A 13,142-nucleotide genomic window follows, 5' to 3' on the forward strand; every position below is an offset into this window, starting at 1 on the left:
TTTATACTCGCATGTACACTTTGTAATCTTATTGCTTAAATTTTGACACAGCAGCTGCATTATTCTCGTTTGAAGCGCTCTTCGGAAGTTATTTTGGCTTGTCAGAGTTATTCCCCTTTTTCCCAGTTTCGATTTCCCTTTTCTTTCGTCAGATTGTAGAATATGGAACAACTTTAATTCATGTAACGTTCTTCAGCCTTGTGGACATTTTCTTTGTACCATCATCCAGCTACACTCTTTGTACCATCATCCAGCTACACTCTTTGTACCATCATCCAGCTACACTCTTTGTACCATCATCCAGCTACACTCTTTGTACCATCATCCAGCTACACTCTTTCAAAGAAGTGAAGATTTGTATGGCGCTTGACAAAAGACCCCGTTTTGGAGGGAGGAAGGGAGGTGTAGATGTCAGGTGAGACTTACCTGGTGTGGGGGTGGTGGTGGAGGGGGGAAGGGAGGTGTAGAGGTCAGGTGAGACTTACCTGGTGTGGGGGTGGTGGTGGAGGGGGGAAGGGAGGTGTAGAGGTCAGGTGAGACTTACCTGGTGTGGGGGTGGTGGTGGAGGGGGGAAGGGAGGTGTAGAGGTCAGGTGAGACTTACCTGGTGTGGGGGTGGTGGTGGAGGGGGGAAGGGAGGTGTAGATGTCAGGTGAGACTTACCTGGTGTGGGGGTGGTGGTGGAGGGAGGAGGGGAGGTGTAGAGGTCAGGTGAGACTTACCTGGTGTGGGGGTGGTGGTGGAGGGGGGAAGGGAGGTGTAGAGGTCAGGTGAGACTTACCTGGTGTGGGGGTGGTGGTGGAGGGGGGAAGGGAGGTGTAGATGTCAGGTGAGACTTACCTGGTGTGGGGGTGGTGGTGGAGGGGGGAAGGCAGGTGTAGATGTCAGGTGAGACTTACCTGGTGTGGGGGTGGTGGTGGAGGGGGGAAGGGAGGTGTAGATGTCAGGTGAGACTTACCTGGTGTGGGGGTGGTGGTGGAGGGGGGAAGGCAGGTGTAGATGTCGGATGATACTTACCTGGTGTGGGGGTGGTGGTGGAGGGGGGAAGGGAGGTGTAGATGTCAGGTGAGACTTACCTGGTGTGGGGGTGGTGGTGGAGGGGGGAAGGCAGGTGTAGATGTCGGATGATACTTACCTGGTGTGGGGGTGGTGGTGGAGGGGGGAAGGGAGGTGTAGATGTCAGGTGAGACTTACCTGGTGTGGGGGTGGTGGTGGAGGGGGGAAGGGAGGTGTAGATGTCAGGTGAGACTTACCTGGTGTGGGGGTGGTGGTGGAGGGGGGAAGGCAGGTGTAGATGTCGGATGATACTTACCTGGTGTGGGGGTGGTGGTGGAGGGGGGAAGGGAGGTGTAGATGTCAGGTGAGACTTACCTGGTGTGGGGGTGGTGGTGGAGGGGGGAAGGGAGGTGTAGATGTCGGATGAGACTTACCTGGTGTGGGGGTGGTGGTGGAGGGGGGAAGGGAGGTGTAGATGTCAGGTGAGACTTACCTGGTGTGGGGGTGGTGGTGGAGGGGGGAAGGGAGGTGTAGATGTCGGATGAGACTTACCTGGTGTGGGGGTGGTGGTGGAGGGGGGAAGGGAGGTGTAGATGTCGGATGAGACTTACCTGGTGTGGGGGTGGTGGTGGAGGGGGGAAGGGAGGTGTAGATGTCGGATGAGACTTACCTGGTGTGGGGGTGGTGGTGGAGGGGGGAAGGGAGGTGTAGATGTCGGATGAGACTTACCTGGTGTGGGGGTGGTGGTGGAGGGGGGAAGGGAGGTGTAGATGTCGGATGAGACTTACCTGGTGTGGGGGTGGTGGTGGAGGGGGGAAGGCAGGTGTAGATGTCGGATGAGACTTACCTGGTGTGGGGGTGGTGGTGGAGGGGGGAAGGGAGGTGTAGATGTCAGGTGAGACTTACCTGGTGTGGGGGTGGTGGTGGAGGGGGGAAGGGAGGTGTAGATGTCGGATGAGACTTACCTGGTGTGGGGGTGGTGGTGGAAGGGGGAAGGGAGGTGTAGATGTCAGGTGAGACTTACCTGGTGTGGGGGTGGTGGTGGAGGGGGGAAGGGATGTGTAGATGTCAGGTGAGACTTACCTGGTGTGGGGGTGGTGGTGGAGGGGGGAAGGGAGGTGTAGAGGTCAGGTGAGACTTACCTGGTGTGGGGGTGGTGGTGGAGGGGGGAAGGCAGGTGTAGATGTCGGATGAGACTTACCTGGTGTGGGGGTGGTGGTGGAGGGGGGAAGGGAGGTGTAGATGTCAGGTGAGACTTACCTGGTGTGGGGGTGGTGGTGGAGGGGGGAAGGGAGGTGTAGAGGTCAGGTGAGACTTACCTGGTGTGGGGGTGGTGGTGGAGGGGGGAAGGGAGGTGTAGATGTCAGGTGAGACTTACCTGGTGTGGGGATGGTGGTGGAGGGGAAGGCAGGTGTAGAGGTCAGGTGAGACTTACCTGGTGTGGGGGTGGTGGTGGAGGGGGGAGGGGAGGTGTAAAGGTCAGGGGAGACGCCGGCCAGATTGGTGTTACAGAGGTGGGAGTCACAGCACTGCTGCTGGTCAACGTTCAGCGTCTTGCCCTGACATTGCTGCGGAGAGAAGAGTGTGACGTCATTATGCTGCTGCCCACTCCTGACAACACTGTTTTGTTCACTTTATAAACAAACAAGTCGCGTAAAGCGAAATTACTACATTTAGTCAAGCTGTGGAACTCACAGAATGAAACTGAACGCACTGCATTTTTTTCACAATGACTGTAGTCCGCCGCTCGTGCAAAAGGCAGTGAAATTGACGAGCCAGTTTAGCGCGGTAGTGGTTGCGCTGAGCAGCATAGCACGTTTATCTATACCTCTCTTCGATTTAACTTTCTGAGCGTGTTTTTAATCCAAACATATCATATCTATACGTTTTTGGAATCAGGAATCGACAAGAAATAAGATGAAATTGTTTTCAAATCGATTTCGGAAATTTTATTTAATTCATAATTGTTTATATTTTTAATTTTGAGAGCTTGTTTTTAATCCAAATATAACATTTTTTGTTTGTTTGTTTGCTTAACGCCCAGCCGACCACGAAGGGCCATATCAGGGCAAATATAACATATGTATATGTTTTTGTAATCAGAAAAGGAAGAAGAATAAGATGAAATTGTTTTTGGATCGTTTTATAAAATAAATAATATTAATTACAATTTTCAGATTTTTAATGACCAAAGTCATTAATCAATTATTAAGCCTTCAAACTGAAATGCAATACCAAAGTCCGGTCTTCGTCGAAGATTGTTTGCCAAAATTTCAATCAGTTTTATTGAAAAATGAGGGTGTGACAGTGCCGCCCGAACAAAAAACCGAATATGACGTTATCAAAGACATTTATCAAGTTAAGTCAAGTCAAGTTTTTTATTGTTCATTACCCAGGGGCATTATAAACAATATTCGCAAATTCAAAAATGCACAAAGTACGAAAACAAAAAGAAAAATAGAAGATAAGAAAAGAAAAAATGAAAAAAATATTTGGAAAACAAAAGTACACAAACAGTGAACACAAAATATTATAGTACAGAAAATGCAAACACACACACACACATTGATTCCTGGCAATGGGGGACACAAAACGAAAATACGGTTAACAAATCCACTATGAAAAATTGCTACTAATTAATTTTATAAATTCCAAGAGTTTCGTCAACAATTTCTTATTTCTTGATACAAACAGTTTTTTGTATTTAAGTGAATTTGGTTTTTTCCAGTAGAATGGTGGAATAAGTTCTGCTCTTTTTTCATTGAAAAAGTCACAAACAAACAAATAATGATACTCATCTCCTATATCTTCTGATGTACATTTTCTGCAAATGCGATTCGCTCTAGGTATATTAAGGTATCTTTCTTTCTGTACTGGCAGGTTGTTATTTGTAGTTCTAAATTTCATGAGTGTAACGACTTTTTGGAACGACAAGGATTTAATGTAGTCTTCACACACAAAACTATCTTTAAACATTCTATAATTACAAAAAATGTCTTTTGTATCCATTTCTGAGAACCAATTGTGAATATACTGGTCATATAAACACCGCTTTACTTTTTCTCTAAACCAAGTAGATGTATATTGAGAAACAAATTCTTGTTGTATCCAAAACCCAGAAAGACCTATATCACTTAACGTTTTTTCTATGCATGACAGATAGTCAGAAGTAAACATCTTTTGCGAATATAGTCTATAGGTAAATCTGTAAGCAACACTTGAACATTTATTTTTGTTAACTTTGTCAATTAGTTTATACCAATAACAGAGCATTCTACATTTCATATTGACATCTAAGGGATATTTTCCAAGTTCGCCAAAAACCATTGCATTAGGGGTGGATTTTCTTAGTTTGAAAACTATCTTATAAAAACGCAACTGAAGCTTCGTAGCTAAATCGCAAGAACCTGAACCCCAAATTTCACAGCCATATAGTAAAATCGGAACAATCATTTTGTCAAATAGATCAATCTGTATATCCACGGGCAATGAGAGTTGTCTACATGTGCGAAGAAGAGCAAACATAGCCCTTGACGCACGGTCATACAAAATTTTTTGTGCTACCGAAAATTTATTATTATAATTAATCTGTAACCCTAAGTACATCACATCAAGGACTACCTCAACTGGCTTATCATCATACGTAAATTTAGGTATAATTCTTATTTTACCCCTTGAAAAAACAATGACTTTCGTTTTTTTAACATTAATATTCAGGTTCCATTTCAAACAGTATGCATTCATTTTATCTAAGCATTCTTGCAATTTCGTTTCAGACTCAGCACAAATCACAGTGTCATCAGCGTACAATAATACAAACAGTTGAAACATTACATTCACATCAGCATCATCCATACCAAGAGAAACAGCTTCTCTAGAGAGAGAAGTCAATCCATCACTAGTTTCCCCTAAATACGGCTTTAGGTCATTTAAAAACAAAGCAAAAAACAAGGGAGACAAATTTTCTCCTTGTCTGACCCCACAAATGCTAGGAAAATAACCAGAACATTCACTTTTAACTTTAATACATGATTTTGCTTTATCATACATATTTTTAACAGTTTTCAAAAAATTTCCATTAACATCAAAGCTAACTAATTTCTACCATAAAAGTGCTCGCCGAACCAATCCAAAAAAAGAAAAAAATGTATGGAGATATCATGCCCAGGGACACTCATGAACAATTTCATAAAGATCGGTCCAGTTGTTTATTCTGAATCGCTCTACACACACACACACACACACACACACACACATACACACACACACACACACACACACATACACACACACACACACACACACACACACACACACACACACACACACACACACACACATACACACATACACCACGACCCTCGTCTCGATTCCCCTTCAAGTTTTGACTAAATGTAAAAACAACAAAACAAATGGTAAGTTATTGGAACGTTTAATTTATGATCAAACAAAATATCACAATTACGGTTCTTTGACCAACAGATCTTTACAGTGGACGGACAGACAGACACGCGTGTTACACACAATGACGATAGCTGATACAGTGGACAGACAGACAGACAGACAGACAGACAGACAGACAGACAGACAGACAGACAGACAGACAGACAGACAGAGAGACACGTGTTTTACAGACCCCTGTCTCTTTGGACCCCTGTCTCTATGGACCCCTGTCTCTATGGACCCCTGTCTCTTTGGACCCCTGTCTCTATGGACCCCTGTCTCTTTGGACCCCTGTCTCTTTGGACCCCTGTCTCTATGGACCCCTGTCTCATTGGGCCCCTGTCTCTATGGACCCCTGTCTCTATGGACCCCTGTCTCTTTGGACCCCTGTCTCTTTGGACCCCTGTCTCTTTGGGCCCCTGTCTCTTTGGGCCCATGTCTCATTGGGCCCCTGTCTCTTTGGACCCCTGTCTCTTTGGGCCCCTGTCTCTATGGACCCCTGTCTCTATGGACTGACATAACAGCAAGGCATGTTTCACTGTGAAGAACAGTGAGGGGGGCCGCTGTGACGTGTGGACTGACATAACAGCAAGGCTTGTTTCACTGTGAAGAACAGTGAGGGGGGCCGCTGTGACGTGTGGACTGACATAACAGCAAGGCATGTTTCACTGTGAAGAACAGTGAGGGGGGCCGCTGTGACGTTTGGACTGACATAACAGCAAGGCATGTTTCACTGTGAAGAACAGTGAGGGGAGCCGCTGTGACGTGTGGACTGACATAACAGCAAGCCATGTTTCACTGTGAAGAACAGTGAGGGGGGCCGCTGTGACGTGTGGACTGACATAACAGCAAGGCATGTTTTACTGTGAAGAACAGTGAGGGGGCCGCTGTGACGTGTGGACTGACATAACAGCAAGCCATGTTTCACTGTGATGAACAGTGAGGTGGGCCGCTGTGACGTGTGGACTGCCATAACAGCAAGGCATGTTTCACTGTGAAGAACAGTGAGGGGGCCGCTGTGACGTGTGGACTGACATAACAGCAAGGCATGTTTCACTGTGAAGAACAGTGAGGTGGGCCGTTGTGACGTGTGGACTGACATAACAGCAAGGCATGTTTCACTGTGAAGAACAGTGAGGTGGTCCGCTGTGACGTGTGGACTGACATAACAGCAAGGCATGTTTCACTGTGAAGAACAGTGAGGTGGTCCGCTGTGACGTGTGGACTGACATAACAGCAAGGCATGTTTCACTGTGAAGAACAGTGAGGTGGTCCGCTGTGACGTGTGGACTGACATAACAGCAAGCCATGTTTCACTGTGAAGAACAGTGAGGGGGCCGCTGTGACGTGTGGACTGACATAACAGCAAGGCATGTTTCACTGTGAAGAACAGTGAGGGGGGCCGCTGTGACGTGTGAACTGACATAACAGCAAGGCATGTTTCACTGTGAAGAACAGTGAGGTGGGCCGTTGTGACGTGTGGACTGACATAACAGCAAGGCATGTTTCACTGTGAAGAACAGTGAGGGGGGCCGCTGTGACGTGTGGACTGACATAACAGCAAGGCATGTTTTACTGTGAAGAACAGTGAGGTGGGCCGTTGTGACGTGTGGACTGACATAACAGCAAGGCATGTTTTACTGTGAAGAACAGTGAGGTGGGCCGTTGTGACGTGTGGACTGACATAACAGCAAGGCATGTTTCACTGTGAAGAACAGTGAGGTGGGCCGCTGTGACGTGTGGACTGACATACATGAAAGAGCAAGGCGGTCTGCCAAGGTCAAGGACAGGAAAGCACTTACCGTTTTGTCCTCACAGCCAAGGTCATAGGTCGTGAAGCCGAAAACCGTTTTCTTCGTCACCGAGCAAGCCTGCAATGAACAGTATAAACATGATCAAGACTTGGATCAGTATAGCTAGTAACAACACCGTGCTATGAACATTATCAAGACTTGGATCAGTATAGCTAGTAACAACACTGTGCAATGAACATTATCAAGACTTGGATCAGTATAGCTAGTAACAACACCGTGCTATGAACATTATCAAGACTTGGATCAGTATAGCTAGTAACAACACCGTGCTATGAACATTATCAAGACTTGGATCAGTATAGCTAGTAACAACACCGTGCTATGAACATTATCAAGACTTGGATCAGTATAGCTAGTAACAACACCGTGCTATAAACATTATCAAGACTTGGATCAGTATAGCTAGTAACAACACCGTGCTATGAACAGTATGAACATTATCAAGACTAGGATCAGTATAGCTAGTAACAACACCGTGCAATGAACATTATCAAGACTTGGATCAGTATAGCTAGTAACAACACCGTGCAATGAACAGTATGAACATGATCAAGACTTGGATCAGTATAGCTAGTAACAACACCGTGCTATGAACAGTATGAACATGATCAAGACTAGGATCAGTATAGCTAGTAACAACACCGTGCAATGAACATTATCAAGACTTGGATCAGTATAGCTAGTAACAACACCGTGCAATGAACAGTATGAACATTATCAAGACTAGGATCAGTATAGCTAGTAACAACACCGTGCAATGAACATTATCAAGACTTGGATCAGTATAGCTAGTAACAACACCGTGCAATGAACAGTATGAACATTATCAAGACTAGGATCAGTATAGCTAGTAACAACACCGTGCTATGAACAGTATCAAGACTAGGATCAGTATAGCTAGTAACAACACCGTGCTGTGAACATGATCAAGACTAGGATCAGTATAGCTAGTAACAACACCATGCAATGAACATTATCAAGACTTGGATCAGTATAGCTAGTAACAACACCGTGCTATGAACAGTATCAAGACTAGGATCAGTATAGCTAGTAACAACACCGTGTAATGAACATTATCAAGACTTGGATCAGTATAACTAGTAGCAACACCGTGCAATGAACATTATGAACATTATCAAGACTTGGATCAGTATAGCTAGTAACAACACCGTGCTATGAACAGTATCAAGACTGGGATCAGTATAGCTAGTAACAACACCGTGCTATGAACAGTATCAAGACTTGGATCAGTATAGCTAGTAACAACACCGTGCAATGAACATTATGAACATTATCAAGACTTGGATCAGTATAGCTAGTAACAACACCGTGCTATGAACAGTATCAAGACTGGGATCAGTATAGCTAGTAACAACACCGTGCAATGAACATGATCAAGACTTGGATCAGTATAGCTAGTAACAACACCGTGCAATGAACAGTATGAACATTATCAAGACTAGGATCAGTATAGCTAGTAACAACACCGTGTAATGAACATTATGAACATGATCAAGACTTGGATCAGTATAGCTAGTAACAACACCGTGCAATGAACATTATCAAGACTAGGATCAGTATAGCTAGTAACAACACCGTGCAATGAACATTATCAAGACTAGGATCAGTATAGCTAGTAACAACACTGTGCAATGAACAGTATCAAGACTTGGATCAATATAGCTAGTAACAACACCGTGCTATGAACAGTATCAAGACTTGGATCAGTATAGCTAGTAACAACACTGTGCTATGAACATTATCAAGACTAGGATCAGTATAGCTAGTAACAACACCGTGCAATGAACATTATCAAGACTAGGATCAGTATAGCTAGTAACAACACTGTGCAATGAACATTATCAAGACTTGGATCAGTATAGCTAGTAACAACACCGTGCTATGAACATTATCAAGACTTGGATCAGTATAGCTAGTAACAACACCGTGCAATGAACAGTATCAAGACTAGGATCAGTATAGCTAGTAACAACACCGTGCTATGAACAGTATGAACATTATCAAGACTAGGATCAGTATAGCTAGTAACAACACCGTGCTATGAACAGTATGAACATTATCAAGACTAGGATCAGTATAGCTAGTAACAACACCGTGCTATGAACAGTATGAACATTATCAAGACTTGGATCAGTATAGCTAGTAGCAACACTGTGTAATGAACATGATCAAGACTTGGATCAGTATAGCTAGTAACAACACCGTGCAATGAACATTATCAAGACTTGGATCAGTATAGCTAGTAACAACACCGTGCAATGAACATTATCAAGACTAGGATCAGTATAGCTAGTAACAACACCGTGCTATGAACATTATCAAGACTTGGATCAGTATAGCTAGTAACAACACCGTGCAGTGAACATTATCAAGACTTGGATCAGTATAGCTAGTAACAACACCGTGCAATGAACATTATCAAGACTTGGATCAGTATAGCTAGTAACAACACCGTGCAATGAACATTATCAAGACTTGGATCAGTATAGCTAGTAACAACACCGTGCAATGAACATGATCAAGACTTGGATCAGTATAGCTAGTAACAACACCGTGCTATGAACATTATCAAGACCTGGATCAGTATAGCTAGTAACAACACCGTGCAATGAACATTATCAAGACTTGGATCAGTATAGCTAGTAACAACACCGTGTAATGAACATTACCAAGACTTGGATCAGTATAGCTAGTAACAACACCGTGCAATGAACAAGATCAAGACTTGGATCAGTATAGCTAGTAACAACACCGTGCAATGAACATGATCAAGACTTGGATCAGTATAGCTAGTAACAACACCGTGCAATGAACATTATGAACATTATCAAGACTTGGATCAGTATAGCTAGTAACAACACCGTGCAATGAACATTATCAAGACTTGGATCAGTATAGCTAGTAGCAACACTGTGTAATGAACATTATCAAGACTTGGATCAGTATAGCTAGTAACAACACCGTGCAATGGACATTATCAAGACTAGGATCAGTATAGCTAGTAACAACACCGTGCAGTGAACAGTATCAAGACTAGGATCAGTATAGCTAGTAACAACACCGTGTAATGAACATTATCAAGACTTGGATCAGTATAGCTAGTACCAACACCGTGCTATGAACAGTATCAAGACTTGGATCAGTATAGCTAGTACCAACACCGTGCAATGAACATTATCAAGAGTTGGATCAGTATAGCTAGTAACAACACCGTGCAATGAACATGATCAAGACTTGGATCAGTATAGCTAGTAACAACACCGTGCAATGAACATTATCAAGACTTGGATCAGTATAGCTAGTAACAACACCGTGCAATGAACATGATCAAGACTTGGATCAGTATAGCTAGTAACAACACCGTGCTATGAACGGTATGAACATTATCAAGACTTGGATCAGTATAGCTAGTAACAACACCGTGCTATGAACAGTATGAACATTATCAAGACTAGGATCAGTATAGCTAGTAACAACACCATGCAATGAACAGTATGAACATTATCAAGACTTGGATCAGTATAGCTAGTAACAACACCGTGCTATGAACATTATCAAGACTTGGATCAGTATAGCTAGTAACAACACCGTGCAATGAACATGATCAAGACTTGGATCAGTATAGCTAGTAACAACACCGTGCTATGAACGGTATGAACATTATCAAGACTTGGATCAGTATAGCTAGTAACAACACCGTGCTATGAACATTATGAACATTATCAAGACTTGGATCAGTATAGCTAGTAACAACACCGTGCAATGAACAGTATGAACATTATAAAGACTAGGATCAGTATAGCTAGTAACAACACCGTGCAGTGAACAGTATCAAGACTAGGATCAGTATAGCTAGTAACAACACCGTGTAATGAACATTATCAAGACTAGGATCAGTATAGCTAGTAACAACACCGTGCAATGAACAGTATCAAGACTTGGATCAATATAGCTAGTAACAACACCGTGCTATGAACAGTATCAAGACTTGGATCAGTATAGCTAGTAACAACACCGTGCTATGAACAGTATCAAGACTAGGATCAGTATAGCTAGTAACAACACCGTGCAATGAACATTATCAAGACTAGGATCAGTATAGCTAGTAACAACACCGTGCAATGAACATTATCAAGACTTGGATCAGTATAGCTAGTAACAACACCGTGCTATGAACATTATCAAGACTTGGATCAGAATAGCTAGTAATAACACCATGCAATGAACAGTATGAACATTATCAAGACTTGGATCAGTATAGCTAGTAACAACACCGTGCAATGAACATGATCAAGACTTGGATCAGAATAGCTAGTAATAACACCATGCAATGAACAGTATGAACATTATCAAGACTTGGATCAGTATAGCTAGTAACAACACCGTGCAATGAACATTATCAAGACTTGGATCAGTATAGCTAGTAACAACACCGTGCAATGAACATTATCAAGACTTGGATCAGTATAGCTAGTAACAACACCGTGCTATGAACAGTATGAACATGATCAAGACTAGGATCAGTATAGCTAGTAACAACACCGTGCAATGAACATTATCAAGACTTGGATCAGTATAGCTAGTAACAACACCATGCAATGAACATTATCAAGACTAGGATCAGTATAGCTAGTAACAACACCGTGCAATGAACATTATCAAGACTTGGATCAGTATAGCTAGTAACAACACCGTGCAATGAACATTATCAAGACTAGGATCAGTATAGCTAGTAACAACACCGTGCAATGAACATTATCAAGACTTGGATCAGTATAGCTAGTAACAAAACCGTGCAGTGAACATTATCAAGACTTGGATCAGTATAGCTAGTAACAACACCGTGCAATGAACATGATCGAGACTTGGATCAGTATAGCTAGTAACAACACCGTGTAATGAACATTATCAAGACTTGGATCAGTATAGCTAGTAACAACACCGTCCAATGAACATTATCAAGACTTGGATCAGTATAGCTAGTAACAACACCGTGCAGTGAACATTATCAAGACTGGGATCAGTATAGCTAGTAACAACACCGTGCAATGAACATTATCAAGACTGGGATCAGTATAGCTAGTAACAACACCGTGCAGTGAACATTATCAAGACTTGGATCAGTATAGCTAGTAACAACACCGTGCAGTGAACATTATCAAGACTTGGATCAGTATAGCTAGTAACAACACCGTGCAGTGAACATTATCAAGACTTGGATCAGTATAGCTAGTAACAACACCGTGCAATGAACATTATCAAGACCTGGATCAGTATAGCTAGTAACAACACCGTGCAGTGAACATTATCAAGACTTGGATCAGTATAGCTAGTAACAACACCGTGCAATGAACATTATCAAGACTTGGATCAGTATAGCTAGTAACAACACCGTGCAATGAACATTATCAAGACTAGGATCAGTATAGCTAGTAACAACACCGTGCAATGAACATGATCAAGACTTGGATCAGTATAGCTAGTAACAACACCATGCAATGAACATTATTAAGACTTGGATCAGTATAGCTAGTAACAACACCGTGTAATGAACATTATCAAGACTTGGATCAGTATAGCTAGTAACAACACCGTGCAATGAACATTATCAAGACTTGGATCAGTATAGCTAGTAACAACACCGTGCAATGAACAGTATGAACATTATCAAGACTAGGATCAGTATAGCTAGTAACAAGACCATGCAATGAACAGTATCAACATTATCAAGACTTGGATCAGTATAGCTAGTAACAACACCGTGCAATGAACAGTATGAACATTATCAAGACTAGGATCAGTATAGCTAGTAACAAGACCATGCAATGAACAGTATCAACATTATCAAGACTTGGATCAGTATAGCTAG

General features: G+C 42.9%; 1 protein-coding gene across 2 annotated transcripts in view; it reads right to left on the bottom strand.

Annotated features, from left to right (window-relative positions):
* LOC138951248 (mucin-5AC-like) overlaps nt 1–13,142 on the bottom strand; it is a 149,997-nt gene that overhangs the window by 95,404 nt on the left and 41,451 nt on the right. For both annotated transcript variants that reach the window (XM_070322897.1, XM_070322896.1), the window contains exons 7-8: nt 7,241–7,309; nt 2,431–2,563 (exon numbers count right to left, since the gene is read on the bottom strand). In XM_070322897.1, coding sequence (XP_070178998.1) covers nt 2,431–2,563; nt 7,241–7,309 — 202 coding nt within the window. The remainder of the gene's footprint in view (nt 1–2,430; nt 2,564–7,240; nt 7,310–13,142) is intronic.

The sequence above is a fragment of the Littorina saxatilis genome, linkage group LG16 (assembly GCF_037325665.1).
Source record: "Littorina saxatilis isolate snail1 linkage group LG16, US_GU_Lsax_2.0, whole genome shotgun sequence".
Lineage (NCBI taxonomy): Eukaryota > Metazoa > Mollusca > Gastropoda > Littorinimorpha > Littorinidae > Littorina > Littorina saxatilis.